At 33.0% G+C, this 22,652-nt stretch overlaps 1 protein-coding gene across 2 annotated transcripts in view; it reads left to right on the top strand.

Moving 5' to 3' along the window:
• Positions 1-13,348: 13,348 nt before the first annotated feature.
• Positions 13,349-22,652, top strand: part of LOC121298847 (fibroblast growth factor 7-like) — a 13,391-nt gene continuing 4,087 nt past the window's right edge. Inside the window, exons 1-2 of one of the 2 annotated variants that reach the window (XM_041226095.1) lie at positions 13,349-13,509; positions 14,074-14,666. In XM_041226095.1, coding sequence (XP_041082029.1) covers positions 14,381-14,666 — 286 coding nt within the window. In that variant the 5' untranslated portion in view covers positions 13,349-13,509; positions 14,074-14,380. Of the gene's footprint in view, positions 13,510-13,913; positions 14,667-22,652 lie in introns of those variants that run through there. The other variant, XM_041226094.1, reaches the window with a different exon arrangement.

Genomic DNA, 22,652 nt, shown 5'->3' with positions numbered 1-22,652 from the left:
AATTTGAAATCATTTCCAGGATGGCAGAAATATAACCATTTATTTGGATTCTACATTGCAATCAAGTCTTATTAAAATCAATATTAAAAAGATTGAAAATACAATTCAATTGATTTACTCATTCAAAACCATTAAGCAAAGCAATTGTTTAGGAACGTACAGCATATAATGCCAAATGAAAATATGTTATACTGGCACAACTCAATATTTGGCAAGGACAACCATGCTTGCTTAATTTTTATTCAACAGTGACCTTACATTTTGTAAATCTATACTTCCCCTGGGCCTGGAGTAACTTCAGAATCACTGTCAGCTTTTTCATTTTTTTTCTGCTTCGGTCTCACGCTCATCCTTTCTCTGATGCCGACTACTGGTCAAAGTTGCATGTTCCTAATGAAAATGCAAACCATATGCTTAGTTGGAAAACAGTAAAAACTGATTTTATGATACTTGTTTATGTTGTGTAACCTTGCTACATAAAAATGAAAATTCAAAGAAATGTGGACAAAGAAGACAAAAAAATGATAGTAACTATTTTTAAAACTAGCCAATTTAGAAATTTAGATTCTTAATTTCTGTCAGTTCAGGATAATTAAGTCCTGTATTAAGTTCCTATTGATTATTATTTTACAAGCTGTTTACGCTTTGTGTGACTGGATGTAGAGGTCCACGATTATTTTTAAGATATATGGGGTATCCATCCAATCACACACTTACTAAGACTGGTACATTGTGCGTTGATAGGATACTGTCACTTCTATCTGACGAATGCAGCACTGTATTTAAGTTTCATCAGATGTTTCATGCCAGTTGATTTCCTTTAAAACTTAAGTGATCTACTTGGTTGATATTTTTATGTGTCACTCAAGGAAACATACCCATTTCTCAACCAACACTTCGCTCTGGATCTTTACTTCATCAGGGTTTATAATCATTGCTCTTTCTGTCCTAATAAATAAAAATAACACACAAAACAATGGTATTGCTTAAATTATCTTACAGTTCTATATAAACCAAAAGAACATACACATCTTGAAATACAACCCTATTTTCAAATGACATCCCAATTACTAAGACAGATGAGTCAGGAAGAGTTCACGCTGTGGACCACCCGAACCTTGCTCTAGTTTTAAAGTTTTTTGTTGTTGTTGAATTATTCAAACCGGTTGATATTTCAATTGTTTGTTTTTGTTAATTTACATGTTGTTTATTTTTTTTTTCTACTAGGTTTTTTTGTAAAAAAAAAAAAAAAAAAAAAAAAAAAAAAAAAAAACACAAATACTGTATACAGTATCCAGCAATATTAGTATTGGGTAAACAGCTGGGGTTCCTTTGAAGAGCAGCTTGGTAATTTGGCATTTATCTGTACATCATTTTTCTGTTTCAGTCATCACATCATGGTAACTTTATAAAACCTATACATTTAAAGACACCTGTGGACTTTCAATCATGTCTTCTCTCAAAACCCACTGGAATGTAACAATTAACCTGTCCTCTGCAACACTCAGCCCCTGTACAATGTATATCTTTTACTTCTGAGTTTTAGAAAGTCACCAGGATTTGATTATTGAAACAGAAATACATTATTTCAGACCTGTACCAAGCAGGGGTGTTCTTAGTTTTGAACTTAAAAATGTTAAAATGATCAGAAATATCAAACATAACTTTAAAATGCTCAATAAGGATTCGAAGGTAAAACTATTCGAAACTTAAGTCAACAAATATATTAGTTTAACATTTAAACATGTGTAATCTTTAAAGTATATAAGTTTAGGGATCTAAACTAATCTAAAATCCCTAGTATCAGGTTGCTCTTTAGTCTAAACCCTTAGAGTTACATTACTAATTACAGCTTGAACTACTGTAGAAGATGTACTTTGTTAATGGCTAGATCTAAATAAATGGCTCCTCTGCGTGACACACTTCTTCCTTTGATAGTTCTGTATAGGTGTTCTGGTTTCGATCCAAATTACAGTTCTCTGTTATTCCCCTATGGTTCACATAACTATTTTATGTACTTCTGTATAATTAAGAGATCTACTTTAGATGCTATAAATAAATGACTGTGTACTGTATAGCTTACATGCTTGGAGTGAATGGATATGGTAAAATCAGGCTTTGATTTGAATAATATAAAAGACAATGATCAAACTTGTTAAAAGTCAAGTTGTTACGAATCCTATCTTTTTGTATTTCCAAAATCTCCTCCTGGGTCTGTTCACATAACCTGCAAAAAAAAAAAAAAAAATTGCTAAATAAAATGCATTTTAGCTGAAACACAATGTTAATATTTATCCAGGTGATTATTTTTAAAAAGTGGCTACACTGATTCTTGAGTATCCAAATAAGAGTCCCTTTAATGATAGATTTTCAACATATAGATTCTAGAAATGTTTCTGCATTTAACAAATACAAAGCTGTGCACAATGTCTAGCTTTAAAGCTAACATGTATAGACACAACTGAGGAAGTAAGGTTTAAACTTATTTCACATAATCCTGTAGACGTTTCTTGTGGAATTTACAATTCTTACCGATAGCATCTTGGTAAGTTTGTGTGCTTGGTGGGCTTTGGTTGTAGTTCAAGTTAAATGATACCTATTTTGTGAAGTTTTGCTACCCGAAGAAATAAATCAGCAGTCTACATTTCCCTTTAATCTTACTATTTAATTATTTTATATATTGTAAGGCATTGAGGACATTATAACAAAAGCAAAAATGTAATCACAAAAATAAAGAATTCAAATCAATTAAATACAAGTATTTGCAACTAGTGTGATTAACAGGACAAGAAAAACAAACAGAAGGCCATAACTCTAGACCTCTGGACCTAAGTGACTCCATATAGCTGATAATCACAGCCAATACAATAAAACCTGTATTTCATAATAAAGTATTTATTACAATGTATATATAATTTTAATCAATTTAACAAATGATTTATTATACAGAGAGCAGGTGAAGCCAACAAAGGTGAACTTTCTGGAATGAGAAAATAAAACAATGGACAGGCTGCTGTTTACTTTAAAGTAACTGCTTCCACTATATGTTATAATCGACTGCTTGTTTATCATAGATTACTATAATGAAAAATCTCAATATTGGAGAACCAGAACTACAAATGCAAAACATAAATAAAATGTAAGGAGAAGGTTAAAAAGAACAAACAAAATAGTTATCTCGCATGCAGCAAAGACTGACCTACATTATTTGAAATACAGCTGCTTGTAATTTACCCTAACGGAGGGTAGTGAGGCTACCTTTATGTAAATGTAGAGCCATGAGACCCTTATTAGCACATAAGTCAAATATGGTTCATGAACTCATTAGCAAACACCCTATAGGTAATTGTAAAACAGATGCAGTGTGGGATTCCCCAAAGCTATCATCTGTAAGTATTTTGCCACGCAAAGAAGCACGACTGTTAAATCACCATAACAATGGAGATCTCCATGAAGAGAATGCCTTTGGGAAATACTGCACTAATCTTGATTCTATATTCTATATCAGATAATCTGTTAAAAAAAGAATCTGCTGGAAGTAATTACACATATAGGAAGGATTAAACAAATTATAAAGAACTTCAATTTCAAAAGTCTTGTACAAAGGCAAAATCACAACACGTAATATCTCTAATATTTGACAAGTTATATTAAATCATGAATGAGTTACATGGTCCCTATTCATAGAGCTTTTTTTTTGGGGGGGGGGGGGCTTCAAGTATCGTTTTAATATCCAAAAAAGCTAATTCTTCAGACAAGCTCAAAGTAAGTCCTAAACCAGTTAAAAACAGATTTACAGAAAAATAAAAAGACCTCCATATTAGAGCAACAGAACCACTCAAATGATTGCACATACCCCATACAACAGTAAAGGAAATGTAAAATGAACTGGAATTACATTTTAAACTTTAGAAGACTTTAGAACATTAACAAATTAATTGAAAAGCCTGTATTTGCTGCTTAACCAGTTTGTCGTTGTTCAGACATGATTAGCATTTAAAAGGATACAGTATTTTGCTGATTTCTGTCCTCTTGCTGTAAGGTCTGGCGGATAGTGGGCTAACAGAGGGCTCTGACCACCAGGCTTGAAAAGCACTTGTTTAAATTCTGGACCTGGGCCAATGTAATGAGACTAAAACAACAGAAAAGCAAAGTGAGCATCATACATACATGTAGTTGTAACTATTATTTAGCTAAAGGTGCATTCATTTCATAGAAAAATAGGTTTAATATTTATTTTATAATGCATTTCAATATTACGTTGATACAAACAGATACCATTTTGTAGTATGGTATAATTTTTTTTTTTTTTTTTAAAGTAACAATGCTTCTAGATAATAAAGATTTTTTTGTAAATTAAAAAAAAATAAAGACAAACACAAAAATATCCATATCCATTTGCGCCTGTCAAGGACATTGTTCATTACATTTAAGTAATCGAAAACAGCTACAAACATGAATATTAGTTGCCCAGTGTGACCCTTTTTCTGATGTTTGTTTTAAAAATAGGAATTTTGGCTCAATCATCTCACTGCTTAGGCATATTTCACATAGAAAATACCCAGATACTGTACGAAACAAGTTACTATTTTTGTAGCATAAGAGGACTGAAGGTATCAATACCTTTAACAAATGGACAAATACAAAGGTAGTCCTTTTCATGTTTAGGAACTACTAAGGGTGGGTTAAATTCGTGAAACACATTTAAAAGGTCAACAGGGAGTTCCAACCTCTGTAGATTTCTTTGACAAATTGTCTGTCTTCCTCCCAGTTGCAGCTGTTGAAGTTGTGTCTAGTATGACTGAGTGATTAAATGTCATGTCACACAAGCACATGCAGGCTTTATGCTATTGTGTTTACTGGGCCTATTGACTCAGAGGTTTGAGACAGAAGCACACTTTGTAATATAAAAGTGATGGTGCAGGTCTAATTTGTAGGTCTTTGATGCTTCTCCATATCAGCATGGTTGACGTCACCTGCTTTAAGAAATCATGACTGAGGCACCTCTCGGTATTCCGTTCAACTGCAAAGTTTAGTCCATTCAAAACTTTGCCATCATAATTGGCCACATACATCGCCCACTTAATGGTATTCTCTTTATCAACCTTTTCCCTTTTCAATGAAACAGACAATGGACTAAATAACAGTTGGTGATGATTAGAAAACAAATATTTTTTAGCTTCTGTATTACTAATTAATCATTATATAATAGTTATAGGATGGTGATATGGGTTACATCTATACTTACAAATACACCCCCCCCCCCCCCTTTTTGGCCCCCGTATCATCTTTATATGGTTTAAAAATTAAATATTTATTGACATGAGCATCCCCAATGGATCAGGCTGGACTGAACACAGCGCTGCTGCAGGGGATAGATGTGCCTACTGCTGACTGGAAGGACTTTTCATTAGCTGCTAGTCAGAGCACCATTTGAATTATCATTGCGTATAACAATATAAACATCTCGACATAAGTTTGTATTCGGGAGCCGAGACACAAAAGGGAATGATACTGGGTTCAAAATCAATAATCCTTCATAGTCGATTAGCAGACTAAATGGCTATGCAATATTACTTCCAATCGATCTATCTATTTATCTATGCACCTGCTACAGTGGGACAGAAGGTTACATTTAGATGCACTTTGTCGTTAGACTTAGCAATCGCTCTGCTTGTAGTTGTATGAATGGCTTTAGTATTATAAATCACATGTCAAAAATAAATCAATCACTGAACTATTTTGCTAAAACTCCAATACTTTTTATCTTGTGTACAACTGATAGCGATGCCACAGGTTATCAACATGTTCAATTCTGTTCTGTTCTGTTATGAGACTTACAGCAACACCAAAGACAACTCATGAACTCTTGTTTGCCTGAAAACTTTGCATAAACTCCTAACTTAGTAAATCAAGTTTTTTATTTTTTGTGGACACTTCTGTACTTTACTCATTGCAGATCTAAAAACAAATTAGAATTGCACTTTCTAAATAGTAAAAAGCTGCAGTGGATTAAATATGTACAATTTATTGTAAGTTTTCTTTTTTAAATACTAGTAAAGCACCCTAATATTTATTTTTAGCAAAGGCATTTGATTTTAGTAACAGTAACTAAGACATTGATCTCTAACAGCTGCTTGTGTATTATCTAGGATATATAAATTCCCTTGCCACTGAGAAGTGCATGTGTGTTCATATTTTTGACAGGACTTTATTAGATCCAAGTTAATATATGTAACCAGAACTGTTTTTAATTACAGTACTTCTCGTGCCACTCTGCACTAAATAAAATAACACTGCGACCTTTTTTTGCGGTTGAGTGGAAAAATGCTTCCAACAGTGCCAAGTTACTTGTCAGGTATAAAGCAAATAGTATTTAGTAATTCCCAAATGTGGCATAAGAGTTAATTTGCTTAATGCATTGGTATTGTAACATTACCACTGACCCATAGTCTTGACTGCCTAAGGAATTTAGACCTTTACATTTTGCCAGCTTTGTAAAATTTAAAATTTGGTTTCTATCTCCGGTTGTTATTTGTAATAAACAGTGATTTTAAAAAAGGTGGTGAAAGGTTGGATCTTTATTTTTGAGGAAATCATTGTTAATTGAAGTAAAGTAAAAAATGTTTCACTTCAAATTTCTTAAAAGCTGTGAAACTTTTGGAAAATCGAGAGCTACCTTTTTTGATGGGAAGAAGGAAGCATCTAATCTAATATACAAACTGCTGGAATTCATGCCAGATAACCAGATAGCATCTCAACGTTGGTAGCTGGCTGTCTTCTCAGGCTAAGAAATCTAGACGCTGGGACTGTGCTGTTCACCAAGGTTGCCAGAGGGAAGAGCTACTGATTCTTCCCCTCCATGTCTACATGGATGACCTCACTGGGTCAGGGCTAGAAGACTGGACTGGAGGAAACAACAGGGCCAGTTCAGAAACAGTAGGGCTTGAGATAGTGATACAGATTACAAAAACTTGAAGCATGTCAAGTTGTAAAGCTAATTCTCTGCTTTGGTATGGTTAGGGAAAGCATGATGGGTTTTATAGGCTGTTTTTACTGCTAGGGCTATGATGACTGTTATAGCTAAACATGTCACTTCAACTAAGATTTATGTTTTTTATTTACCCATTTTGAAATTCAGTAATTCCTACAATATTGCAAAGAACTATATTTTTGTTTAGAATTGAATGAGATAAATAAAAAAAAGTATACTATAAGTAAAAAATGAAAAAATTTATTATAAATAACATCACATAAAGCATATGCTATATGCATATTTTTTTAGTGATGATTTGAAATATTTGTATTTTCTAGTTACATAATGTTTCTCAATATCAAATGGTGCATATGCAAATGTTAAATATCATGTTTTTTTTTTTATTAATTTTAAAACAGTTACACAGGAATGGTCCATCATGTACATTCAGTTGGCAGGCAGCACAGCCAGAATTAAAAAAAAAATCCAATATTTAATGCTCAACATTACAAACAAATATTAAAACATAGTATTACAAATGACATATATGATAGCATTCAAACAGGCTTGTACAGAAGCCAAATTCTATTTGGCTCCCATTTTATATTGTTAAGGCTAATTTCCTGCACGGAAGATGAATCCAGTTTTTCTTGTCATTTCTGGATTCACTTTTGAATTAAAATGGATTGTTTTGCAAGAAGCAGTCATTTAGCAAATTCAGTTTTGCTTAAATATGTTTTCCTTCATTTTCAGCAAGCCTTACAAATGCTTTCATTAAACATTTCCATTTAGCTTTGCTTGCATACTTGTTTTATAAATAGGTGTCAGTTGCTAACCACAAAAAACACTTTTCTAAAGCTAAAACTCAGTCAACTGCTAACAAAAATGTGTATTAGTGTTTTAAGGATTGTAAATTACAGTCCAGAGACACCATCAAGTTTGTAGAATTAAATCCTAATTCAGTGCAGACTTCCAAATGTTCGCAGCCAGAGAACTTGTTACAAAATAAAGACAATGAAGCTATCATTAGATATCATTAAAATATCATTGTGGGAGGTTTACAATACTGTTATAAGTAGCAGTTGGTTTTGGTTTCCAACATTGTTACAGTATATACATATTTAAGTAAAAAAAAAGGTAGTTTAGAGATTACTTTTTCAGTTTTTTCTTTCTTGAATAAATAATCCCATTAACTGACCATTAACTGTCTTTTATCTCTAAATCTTAATATTAGTCTAGACTAGTGATATTCTATTGCATTCAAAAAGAGCACTTTACATTTTACAGTCATATTCTATTGCATTTAAAAACATGTATTTTTTTTTTTAAAGGTAGGATCACTAGAACATAAACGATTATATAGGTTTGACTAAGATAATACAAACATTTCACACAAATTTCTTTGTCTTTTTTTAATCACTGGCAGGTTTTCAGATGTTCTGTTATGTTTAGCATCATTTTTTTTTGTATGTTAAATATCTAAGCAAACAGATGATCTGTATATTAAATATCTAAGCAAACAGATGATCTCATGTACTGTAGAAAATGCCATTCGTACAATTAGGACAACATAAATAACAGATGCTACAGTATTGTACGTATGACATATTTCATCATAACAGCAATCGCATGGGACTGAAAAGATAAAGAATCATATAAAGAAAGGTATTAAAATTGCCTGGACCCATATGTATATAAGCTGTAAACAGAACGTGAAACTTATTGATAGTAACATATGGAGATGTTTTTTTTTTTTTGTTTTGTTTGCTTGTTTTTTTAAAGCCTTACTAAGAACATTTTATTTAAAAAAAGGCTTTATTATGTATGCTTAGTTCTAGAATGAGACTTTATTTTAATTTTACTAATATTACCAGTTTTCTTTAAAAAATGCATTATATGAAGGAAATTGCACCACATTATCATAAATAAAACTATTTGGAAATGCTTCTATACATCTTTCAAGAAAGCACTGACACCTTATGGTACAAAAAATTAATTACCAAACATCCTTAATCATTTGTACATTCAGAAAAGGAATTCCATGGGTGAATAAAAACCTCTCAAATTGTGCAATAATCACACCATATAAGGAGCAGTTAAATTAACAATGCCTCAAAACTATAACATTGGAAGGAAAGAAAAACTAATGAAATAAGAACCAAAGTTCAAACCTGAGACCTTGCATGTGTTTCAAGTAACAGACAACTGATTTATTGCATTCTCTACATGTAATGTTAGCAGGTACAGTACCTTTTGGTCCTTTTATATGGTGCACTTCAAAACATAAAACGATTACATGTATGTGAGCTGAGCAAGAATTCATCTTGGACTGATTAGAAAACTTTAGAATAACCCTTCTGAGTAATACTAATCTTCAGCACCAGCTTTTCTTTGATAACTATCATTTGTTGAATATACAGGTCAGTGGTAATCAAAAATCTATACATGCTAAACACATGGCATGGTTTAAAATAAATATGTGGTTTGCAACAATTAAAAGGTACATGTTGGGCTAGAAAACATACAATATATTAATTTGCAAGCATACTAATTATCCAGAGTTCCATGCTTAGGTTTGTAATTAAAAAACACCCACTAAGCCTTTCAAGAGGTCATTTTCCACTTAAATATACCAAAATATACAATTCAGTTACAGGGTAGTCTTTAACACCACTGCAGATGCTAGGGGTTTAGATTTTTAATTTTAAAAATACATAAATAACTGAGGTCAAAGGATATTCTTATAATTCTGCCATGTCTGAGAGAAATGGGTAGCAGAACACATATAGCGCTTCACTACTACTGAGATTTTCCACACCTCATTCACGTTGGTAAGCTGTTACAATCTATCACCTTTTGTTGCATAAACACATACTTTTACTAGGATCAAGGAAGAGAAGCATTCATTTGTCAAGGAAACAGTTTCTCAAACACTTTGCAATATGCTATGGGGAAAAGAAAGCAGCCTGATGCTAAAGATGAAGATCCCTGTTTCAGCAAAGATCACAGCTAAAGACTTCTACTAAATGTAAGTAAACATGGAATTGCATGTGGCGTTGTATTTTAGAAGAGCTTGGAATAAGCTGAATTAAAGAGATGGCAGACTCTATGGGCATTAGTCAACTACACTATGTTCTACTTCAGCATGTTTTTGAGACATACTGTAGTGCAGTATTGCTTGTGACATTGTGATTACTTTTAACTTTAAAATAGCATCCCTGTTACGTTACAAAAATGCAAAATTTGATATGTGTATGCATAATAAACAATAATCATCAAACTATAGCTATTATAATTGTATGCAACTAGGTTTTAATTGTATTATCCTGTACACAACTTGCCACATTAACTGCACAGACATGATATAAAAAAAAAGAGGTTGAGCTTTTCTAGTTCAAATAAAAGATATTAATCCTTGAATGTTAAGGAACATGTAATCTAATACACCAAATCCTTCAGCTTCTTTAATACGTATCAAATTTGGATAATTAGAAATCTGGGTTTTGACTAGGTTATAGCTTGTATGGTTGCGTGTCATATTGCAATAAACCCACCGCATGCACTTAGATTTTATTAACTGTAACAGGTTTAACAGTGGTAGTCCATTAAAATAAAAAGGTAAAATTTTATTGTCTCTAACATGTTTGTTAAATGTGCAAATAATTTCCAGAGTTCCCATGTTCTTGTCAATAATCAATCTGCTATAAAAACAGATGGGCTGGTAGAAATTAAAGAGGTGTACTCACGCAGGGCCTGTGTGCCTGCAGGCTCAATACTTCCTCTGCTACTGTAAACTTTAATCACTTGTAATTTGGTTCTCTTTACTAGGCACTCTTTGATCCACATGAAACAGGCAACAATTTAAAACAATAAACTTAAACAACCTGTATGACAATGGCCATCTGGAACAGTATTAAGAAGACAGAGAAATACTATAAACCAAAGCAGAAACTGTATTTTTCAGCACCTGAACTAAACTGATGTGCAGATTTCAAAAGGAGCTTTGTGCCCAACTATCCCTTCAGGTCATGAACATGTATCTTATTAATTGGTACATTGCCACACAAATTGATTTCCGAAATAAAGTATATCATTCCTTTGGGTTCACAAGAGAATCACCCGAGAAATATAATGCTTCTGCAACCCTCAAACCTAATTCCAAACTAATTCCATAAGGACCAGACAGGAGAAAAATATTTGTATTTTCTCTGAATAACTCGGTCCTTTGTACTTGTCAAGTTCTCTCAACACAAATAATGTTTAGTGGCCCTTGAACCAACTAAGGTGTGTTTATTTAGCCTAGCTTGGGCAAAAGTGGGGCTGGGACAACTTAATCTTACTGCTGTTTAAACAAGTCAATATAAAATTCATTAACAATGATCATAAAGCAGCTGAACATTTGAAAACAGTATTCCAGAAAAGTATCACTTTTGAAGCATATTGGCAAATGGTCTTGGAAAATGCATTCTAGTGATCAATTGAGCAAAGCATGGTTCTGGCAGGGAAATGACTTCAACCTTTGATCAAAACATGTAAATACCAATACCAGATCAAATCATCAATCGAATAGCTGGTATCTGTTTTGTCTTTCGCTAAACAATACATCCAAAAATATATCTTACCTCAATATATTACATCCCTGCTGTGAGATCATCGCCTCCTCCCCAGCCTCCACCTGAAGAAGGGCACCTCAAAAGACAAGGCCAAAGGCCAAAGAATGTAGTGGAAAATATGGATAATGTAGTAGTGTTGTCTAGTCTATGTTTGAATAAATACTCTATTGTCTACTGAGTTTCCTGACTGAACATAAATTACTAAGTTGACATATAGTCAAATAAAAAAAGAAGTAAAAATGTTGAAAACTCCCGTCATTGCGAGACAATGTATAAATATTTGTTAAATCAGAAATATAAACAAAACAAGCTAAACTAGTGGATAAAAGTTCATAAGCAATTTAATTTAATTCATCTGTTGCCAATACATTTGTAACAAGAAAGTCATAACATTGTGTTTAAAAAAGGCTTTGTGCTTTATATATACTGCACGATATACATGAATAGATTTCACTTACTAGAATGTGTAGTCTTGTTGGAAACAACAGATGTTAATGTTAAAAAAACAGCATGATTGAAACACTATAATATTACTGTTATAATATCATCACTAAAGTAATATATAAACTTATTTGCTCTCTTATCTGAAATGTCATTCTATTAATGTAACTGTGACAAGCAGTGCGCATATATATATATATATATATATATATATATATATATATATATATATATATATATATATATATATAATCTCCATGTGCTGTAAAATCTAATGAAATACCTTGTAGGGAAATCCTGTTATATTCCACCATGACAATACATAAGGTTTAAAAAAAAAAAAAAAAAAAAAAAAAAAACGTACTAACCTGCTCTCTGTAGAAATATTGTCTTTCTATTAAAATAACGCTGACACCAATTCAGACAGGGTAAAATTCAGACTCAAATAATTAGTTCTATTCATGGTAAATGCAAATTGTCGAATGCCTTTCTTTAATTTAAAAATAAGTTATTTTTTTATTCATTAGAAATGTAAGTTATGTAAGCAAAAAAAAAAAAAAAAAAAACATGCCACCCCCTTCTGAAGTTTTCTAAAGGTAATCTAGCAATGATTTATCTAAATAGATCAGGTTTTGATAAGTGCTGATTGCTTTAAGAAAAGCAGACTTGCCTAGAGCAAAAGGTTCTCACACTACAGCCAGCCTGCAATTCTGCTCCCTTGGGGAATAGACCATGAAGTACTATGTAAACTTCTGAAGTGTTGAGTACAAGAAAATGCCAGGTGTTTAAAAATGTAAATTCTGGGTTCAGATATAAATACAGCAGTAAAACAGAGGGTTTCCTAAACAAAATAATACTTTATTTAAAACTGCTGATCTCTTCCTTGAAGTGTCTTGCAATTATTGTACTTTACTTTTTAAAACCTGTTGTAAACAATCTAGGTTTAGTGGCACAATAATATTCAGAGACATTTTACATGTAAAATCTGACTGAAATAAAACATAAAAAAAACAAGAAGGCTGTGTCAAAAAAACATAAACCAAACATAATATAATAGGAACTGTCATTTAAATAACGATTGTTATTTCTTTTTTTGGAAACACAAACTTGATATATAGCCCAGCAATATAAACTATTCAAGTTCATAGCTCTGTCTGATGACTATTTGGATGCCTGGCAAAAAGAAACAGACTTTTTTTTCCCTCTGTTCATGTATCCAAATGACAGCTGACTGGCTGAGATCTAATTGCCTTCAAGTGAGGTCAGCAAAAGGCATTTATTGAAGCGCACTGAACAACAGACGAAAGATGCACAGAAAACCACTTCTTGAGTTAGCACTTAATATGGAAACAATTATGAGTCCACGGGAGTCTCTTCTGGATTGAGAAATAGGTTGAAGCCATAGAGAGACTTGTTGCGAAAGACGGAAAATAGAAATGGAATATTTTTATTTACAGCTGTCTTCTGAAAACAACAAAAGTAAGTTTTGGGGTTTTTTTTGCAATACAATCTGTTGACAGATCTTCCTTAATTTCATGTTGTCAAACACTATTGAAAGTTTAAATGTTACTTATGGGAATGTGAGAGTAGAAATTTGGCTACTATTCAGACAAAGTATGTCTACACGTGCAAAGCTGACAAAGAGGTGGTACTGAAAGTCTCCAGTCTGTCCAGACTTCTAAGCAAGAGAAATGTGGGCAGTTCTCCGGAAAGAGTTTGGTCAACCACAAAAGTGTCAATGATTACAAATGCTTGACTACAAGTATGAGGTGAGCAAATAAAGGAAAAACTAAAGCAGATGTGTAACATTTATTTTACCATTGCAGCTTAGTCAAAAGCTTATTAATATATATCTGCCTCTAACACAAGATGATCATCCCCAGTTGTTATAGCAACTGTCATCCAAATTAGTCTGTAAAAGATTATTTATCCTTTGTTTTTAGACATTGTTCCAGAGTTAGTGTACAACTCCAGCTGTGATTCATGTTAACAAAGACCATAATAACTTGGTAAAATTGCTCTAAGTGTTATTTTTACTTGCAGCTCTGTTACTGTCAAGAGTGCCATCCCAATCTGTGAATTCAATAGCAAGGAAATCCACAACTGGCAACATTGCTTCAAATTCTCTCATTCAGGGTGAAGATTGACAACAACAAAGGATTACAGAAGACAATTTTCTTCATGTTTAGTGAAAAAAGGGGGAACTATACTTCAAACACACCAAGCTAAACAACCCCTTTTCAGACTTCACTTCCAGACAGAAGCCAGGTCAAGGACCTAGCAGCAATAGCCTGCTTTTTAATTTACATTTCAGTATGTTGTTCGTGAATACCCAGAGCATTGTATTATAATGCGCAAATGGATGCTAAAATTGATCCTGCCAACTTTGCTTTCTAGACTGTACTTTCACGTTATCTTTCTAGTGGGCAGTGTGTCTTTAGCTTGCAATGATATGACTCCAGAGCAACTAGCTGCAAATCCGAACTGTTCCAGTCCTGAACGGCACACAAGAAGTTATGACTATATGGAGGGAGGGGATGTACGAGTGAGGAGACTTTTCTGTCGGACACACTGGTACCTGACAATTGATGAAATGGGCAAAATCGAAGGGACAGGCGAGCAAAACAACCGTTACAGTAAGTACCTTATTCTGAGTTAGATAACATTTCTGTTTTCAAGTAGTGTATCCATTTTTATATACAAGGTAAAGCACAATATAGTCTCTGCTATTTAAAAGCACAAGTCTAATAGCATTTTCTACTGTTGGCTCTACACGGCTCCTGTGTTAATTGTTATCCAGCATGTTGTGAAGCTCATAATAGATTAGTTGCGGATGCTAAGCATTACCAAACAGAAAGCATTCAATAACAACTGGAAGAGCCTAGTCTGAATGTTTGCAGGGCCTTCTCTCTGGGTATCAGTGTTTCACATGTAAAATTCAGATATTTAAATCTGACAATCAAAATGCTTTGGTTACAACATTTATGACCACAGTCTTAAGATCAACAAACAATGTGCTACTTGTTGCACACAATTTTGTAAAGTAGAAACTAGAATCTTATCTTGACTGTGCACTACAACTGTAGGTCTGTTGATACACAAGCATATGAGCACACATTGCAATATTTGCTTCCATATTTTAGGGATTATTTAATTTTAAAACCAGACAACAAGAAAAAAAAAAAACTATTCTAAAAAAATGCCGCTAATAAAACGTTACGAGGTGTTGATAATAACATAACCCTAAAGCCCCTTTCATACTTGCACTCCTACCCAGGTCACAATCCTGCGTAATGTGAAACCAGGTACCTGAGTAGTACCCGTGCTGACCCGGGTCGCTGTGACCCACCTCAGGATGTGGGTCGACAGGCTTTGACCCAGGTTGAGTCTGACAAAACACATGATGGCTGTTTGTAAACAGACAAAATAACACACAGCCATGCCTGTGTGAAGGTTTCACTTCAGCAAACATTTCTGTTTATTTTGTTTATCTAAAATGACTAATTTCTCCAACATATGTTAACCCTGTAATGCCTAAACATTTTTGTCCAAGATTCCGTTTCTTGTACAACCCTGCCCAAAAAATTATTGGCAGTTAACATATAATGCACTGCATATGTAAAATTCTGGCTTGTGAGGCTGGATTTAAAAATATATATAGAGAGAGAGGGGTGGCTAAGCATTGTATCTGAAATGGAAATTACAGGGTTAATGAATCTAGTAAAAGTTACAGGTTTAGCTTTGCCAGGATATTGTGATTCTATGAAATTCCTGACAAGAGACTCAATTGTAAGGACAGGCGTCCCTTTTAAAACAGCATGTTAACAGAATGACAGTTATAAAGTACAACAGGTGCATAGTTTGGCATAGTGAATGTTCCAGTATTATTTAATATAAGTCATATTTTAACAAATTATCTTATTTATTATAATGCATAGATATAGGTTACTGTATCTAATTAACCTAAAAATGTGTTTTCAAACAGAGATGAACATTGAATGGTACATCTGAATAATGCAGCTTTAAGTGTATATGACTTGAAATAAAAAAAAAAAAAGTAAAAATATCCACAGTATTTAAGGTGCAGTTTTCCTATGCTTTCCCCATGGCAATACTATGCATTTACCATAGTTTACCATGCTTTAATATTCTTAATTCTTAAGAATACTATTCTTAATTTACCATGTTTTTCATGGTAAACTGGTAACCTTGCACCGAGGGAAAACAAGCACTATATTTTATCTTCACCACCTGTTTCAGATTGAAAATCTGAGTGAAATATGCTTTTGTATTTGGTTCTCGTTCCTCCTGATAATACTGCATACTCCACTGTGCCTTACTTTCCAGTACTCAGGAAAATGGTCACTTTTTGTTGCATCAATTTAAACCCAAATTTTATAGAAAACAAACAGATTCTTTGGGGTCTGTTTACCACATTCCTCCATGATCAGAAACAACTCCAGTAGATTAAAAAAAAAAAAAAACACATTCTCTCATTAAAGAGTTACAAAGGGCAGCCCTCTCCCTCATAACTACCAAATTTTCAACTCTTAAAAATGTTGCCGTGACAGACTACATCTTTAGCGTGGATGGAAAAGTCCCTTGCGTAACAATTGGCGTTGCAAAGCAGGGAAATTGATACACACAGATGTGGCTGGCAACTGCACGCACAACACATAAGGAAACACGCAGTAGTGCTTTTGATGAAAGCAGCATGCTGTGTGACTACTTAGCTATTATTCAGGATTCATATTTTTCAGTTTATACAAACAAAACTTAGTACACATTATGATTGGCACAATATCAACAAAATTAATACTTTTAGATGAACTGTACCTGAGTGCAGTTTAAAAACAAATGCCCTATAATAAAAACAAATAAATAATAAATATATATATATATATATATATATATATATATATATATATATATATAGAAGGGATATATTTAGAAAAGAAGTGAACCTATTTGGTTCCCTTAGAAAAGAAGTGAAAGCATGGTAAAGCGTAGGAAAGCATCGTAAAGACCAGGAAGATAATGGTAAAACATATGTAATATCATGGCAAACCACTAGGGTAAATGCATAGTATAATCATGGAAATGCATGGGAAAACTGCTAAATTACTGTGCAAATTTAAGCTTGAAACATTATTTCTAAAATATAATTATCGTAATTGGTTACTGTTTATTTCAAATACAGTATTTTGTATGTATAATAAGCCAATCAAAGAAACTAAACGACATTACTCAAACTCCAAATTTACTTTTTTTGAAAAAAGAAAAAAACTGATTTTGTTCTGACAACTGTGTCTTTTACATCTCATACCTGACTGCAATTGATTACCATTAGACCAAAAAACCAAAAAAGTATTGTGGAGACTTAATAAGACGTCAGCATTTGCTGGGGTTCAAATCCATCACACAGCTAAGTGCATTATCATCTGGGAACTGTTAAGACCAACAGTGAGAGTATGTAGAAGGGAAATGGCTCCCAAGTGGCGGCAAGGGGAAGTGCTCTGTTTTCATTAATCTGAAGGGGTGCACTGTTGAGACAGTGCACAGCAGTGTGTGTGTGTGTGTGTGTGTGTGCGTGTGGTGCTAGGGTCACTCTTAAGTTCACCGTCACAGATTTTCAGTCTTTATAAAACTCACAAGTTATCCTGGGACCAATGCCGAGTTAAGCATTTGCTTTATAACCTTTATTTCACAATTCTGACACTGGGAATCACGGAAGTCTGAATTTTTTTTAGTTATCAAGAAAGAGATCTTGCCAAAGTCATTTTGTTTTGGCACTGTACACAAGGTTTCCCCAACAACAAGCTTATTTACACTAGTATTTGTAACTATGAAGCATCAAACACAATATTCCTCATTCAAGTAAAATGGATAGTGCTATAAATCTATTTTACAGAATTCCATAACAGAATCTATGCGGCATAAATCAAAAGTAAAGAACAAAGATAAAACCTGCAAATGTTCAATAAAAGTCTCTGTGTCTATTTTTGTTGCTAAAGAAAAACAAATACATGGATTTCTTTCTTTTCATGTTTTCACTTACTGTATACAGCTTTAACCCTATCATTTTCAAAATCCTCAACATTCACTGCTAACTGTTTTACTACATTATCTGTTGTTAAATCAACATAAGCCTCATTAAAAAAGTTCAAAGGCACAGTGATTCAGTTAGTGATTTTAAACATAAGATATTCTGGTGGTTGTCAGATACATGTACTGAACTGTAAAAGTTTCTACATTTACTTAACAGTTTTCTAAAGCAAATCATGTCAGGATTCAGTCTTTATTTGTCATTGAGGCTGAAATTACACTTTGCATGCAAGCCAATCACCCCACCCAGCAAACATCACTCACCCTGAAAAGTTATCAACTTTTCTTTGAGCAAACAGGTGACTTTTTGGAGAATTTGCTTTGGGTAAACATACACTGTGTGATTTTTATCATTATTTTTAAATAGAATAACTTCTTTTTTTTTTGTTTTACAGCATGTTTGATCTATTTACTGTTTTGTTTCTAGTATTGCGTGCAGCTTACTACAGAGTATGAGCATTTGATGGTTGTATACATTTAGCTATTAATATGGAAATTAATAAAATAAGTGTACATTTATTGTTGAACATTATTTTTACTTGAAAACTGGGTTCTTTTTTTAAATAATTTATGCTGTTTATAGACAGTAAAATGGCAATGATAATTCACCTTGTGGTAAGAACAGAGACAGTTGAAATATGCAGACACAGATAATCTACTGAAAAAGCTAAATTGGCATACTTTTGGAGATTATGTCGTAATTAACTACAGAACATTTAAAAAAAAAAAGTTATTCAAATTAACTGTTAAGAATAATTACTGTTATAATTTGTAACATTATCTGATTAATTTAGTCTAATAGTCTTAGAAGCTATTCATAACATTTCAAACACTGCAAACAAAGGCCCCAAACTGTTGACATTTCTCTGCAGAAATCTAATAATTTACCTACAATTTATTCTGCAGATTTTGAATGCCTATACCTGTCAGGATGACATCTGCATACTTGGTAACATATTGTAATCATAGTTTATAGTTTAAGCAGAATTCAAGTTATTTGAATTGTAAAATATATTGTGTCCCTATCTATATTGAAAGTTTTGAAAAAATCGAACATGTTTCACATACAGTCACTTTCAAATGATGTTGATGTAAACACAGTCTCAAATGTTTTTACTACATCTAGTCCAGCTTCCTAGTGGTGTAGGAAGAGTAGTCTGCGCATACAAGGGTCAGTTTTTCACCAGATTTCTATGTATTTAACAAGAACCAAATCAAGGCAAGGTGGGTTTTGAGTCTACTCAGGGAGGACAGAATTGAGGATCAGCCGCAAATTAGTTTACTTAGCCAGAGGCTGATCCAAAATGGTAAGATAAATTTGTTCAAGCTGGGGGGAAACCTTCTGAGGCTTCCTGAACAGCAGAGCTAACATTTGCAACCCATATGTGAATACTAGCATCTCCTTATATCTACTAAACAGTTGCAGTGGCATAAAGTCCACATTGTGTGATGTGTGTAAAATACCTCTGTTCTAGCTTTGAGACATCCATCATTGTTCCTACTAAGCTGTATATGTTTTAGTGGCACGCTACAGTCTCAAAAAATGTTTTAAAGAAAAAAAACGCTGCCAAGATTTTAGCCCAATTATCCTAGATATTATTCACTATAGAACTTTGCAAGTGATACATCTAGAGTAGGATCAAATGTTTCTGTAAGCCATAGACAAAATAAGCATTATTGCATTTCTCAAAAATTCTTCAAAAGTGAAACAAATGAAGCCATTGTAAAGAGTAGAGTAAAAAACCTATAGTCAAAAAGGTTTATCACCTAGTACATCACAATAAAGGCCACATGTGTTGCACACTGTGGAGATGTACTTGTCAAAGAGGATAGGCATTTTGTAGTATTAGTGATGGTAAGGCAAACTAATCGATTTTAAACATGTCCAAACATCTTTATTAATGCTAGCAGTTTATTGTAAACAAATGTCTAAACCCTACTGGGTTTTCTTTGGATACAAAATATCCATAAAGCTATTTTTTTTAAATAATTCCAACAAACATTTACAAAATTATTAGTCAGATAATAGGACATATAGAAAATAATAAAATACACTAATATACTGTGTATACTGGCATAAACCTACAATACATTTTAATATACAAATAAGTTTTGACGCATAATACATTTTTATGAGAGTTCTTTGTCTGACACTAATGTCTTGCCATCTCTTATCACAGAACATTGATACTGCCATTTATCATAATACCTGAAACTGACTTCACTTGAGTAAATGTACAGCCCTTCAATGAATGTCCAAATCTGTTATTATACTATTCTGTTGTATTGCATGTGATTTCATTTAGGGTCGATTACTAAGCATCTACTTAACAGCTACACTTATTGGTACCAGAAAAAAAAACAAAAAAAACTTGTAAAACTACTGTATAGTAAAATCTTTCACTTGAAATGTTACCACACTTGTTTTCATAGATGTAGTGTCACAATGCTAGTAAAGGTACAGTATTTTGTTTTAAGAAAGCACATGTTGTATTTTCTTTGAAATTGCATTTCAACAACTGTGTTTTATTAGCATATTAGCCTTTCTTGGGACTTTACAGCTTTTGCTTTTGTGGAAGTTATCCATACCATCTGAAATTCTACAGGTTTAACAAGCCAGTAAATGAGAAAATTATTTGTATGCTGTTTAGTTTTATGCAAAGCAGACATGCATTGGCTAACTTTAATATTAACATGTCTGGATTACTAAATATTTGCATTAACTCAATCATCTGAACTTGTTTTCAAGTATAAGTGTTTATGCTTTCAAATAACAATCTCTGCTGCATGTTAATAGTAAAGTGACTCAAGTAGTAATGTCACAACACAAAGGATAGACAGCAATCGTTCATGTATGATTGAGGAAGACAGAAGCAGCACGTATCTGAAAAGTGTAAAATCTAGCATCAGAAAAAGCAATAACCACGATAGGGGCCCTGTATCCATTTCCTGACCAGGCACAGCACAGGCAGCACAGGCAGCACAGACAGGTCTAGGCCAGTCTGACATCTAGTCCCAACAAGCAATTAAGCGGCCTGCAGGCCAGTCGTGGCTTCATAGAATCTGGAAAATAGTACATTTGGTAGTGGATTGAAAAAGTCAAACTCATTAGTTAAAAATAGATGAAACAAACTAATGCCCTATGTTATACCTTATAATCTTTTACTGGTTTATCTGTAAAAAAGGTATTATTTTTTAACAAAGCTGACCAAAAGTCACATGTATCGCTTTTACTCCAAGAGGTTATAAGCAACAGAATATCCATTTAGCAAACTTCGCTACATCCATTTGCAGTTTCATTTGGACAGATTCTGTCCTCCGTGGTTTCCCAAAAGATATTAAAACAAAACTGAGTTTTTTTTATTTGATTAGTTTGGAGATTTAAAATAAATAGAGTATAGTGCAACTATTCAACAGTTTACTGAAGTTATACAATCACCTGTTAATGTTGACATTTTATTGTATGCTTGTATGATCTCAGATCTCTAAGCCTGACAGTTAAACCATAAAAAAACTTGTGTGTATCTATTTAATTTGTTCAGAGTTAGAATAATAGATTTGTACTGTTCATATACAAAGTGGTGTAAATATTTTAAAGAATCCCATGGATTTTTTTCTTCACCACGCAATACCGTCTACCAGTTCACAGCTCAGTCTGGTTTTAATTTAACAAGGAAACTGGAACATATCAAATAGTACACATGGGAATGATTCAGGTACTTTGACAAAATTACGAGAATAGCACAATGTTTTCACTTGCACGTAAGACTACAGATCATAACTTTCACAAAGGGTAAACAGCTTCACTACAAAGAGTTCAATGCATATTATTGTGAATCTCTTAGAGAACATTGCATGCATTTGATATTTTATCCTTTTAAAACAATATGTTTTAAATTCTGTTTTTTACTTTGTCCCAAACCCAGGAATTCTAGACTTAGACAATAATAAAGTTTTTTTTTTTTATTTTATTATTTGTATTACTTCTTTTATTATTTCACCTTCACCTCAAAATAATTACAGTTTATGTTTTACAAAAATACACTGAACAGAATAAAAAAAAAAAAAGAGAGACTGGTTTCAAAGAGGCTCTCCTAATTTTAAATCCAATCTTCACAATTATTTAATCCTACTGAGACCTTTTAGGTTTGTGATCTTAAAATAGGCCATACACATAGATATATTCTGAAATGGATGCATACTTAGGTTACTAAGGATGCATACTTATGAGCTCATGCAGTGTTGACAGTGTAGGACACAATTCTATAACTAGAAATTTTTGAAGAGGTCTTGGGATTAAGTTAACTAAGGTTCCAGAAAGTTTAATATGTTAAAAGATATGTCATTTACTACCATGATTTAAAACCACTTCCCATTTACTGAAGGTATATTTTAATTAATCTGTTTAACTAGGAATGTGCAACAGTACTATTGACCTTATTTTTCAAAGATAAAACTATAGGAACTACAAGTCAAGTAGATGTTTTGGCTAGTTCCTTCTGCTTTTTTATTTCTTA

The sequence above is a fragment of the Polyodon spathula genome, chromosome 24 (genome assembly GCF_017654505.1).
Source record: "Polyodon spathula isolate WHYD16114869_AA chromosome 24, ASM1765450v1, whole genome shotgun sequence".
Lineage (NCBI taxonomy): Eukaryota > Metazoa > Chordata > Actinopteri > Acipenseriformes > Polyodontidae > Polyodon > Polyodon spathula.
Note: the sequence above shows the minus strand (reverse complement) of the source record. Positions and strands in the feature narration are given on the sequence as shown.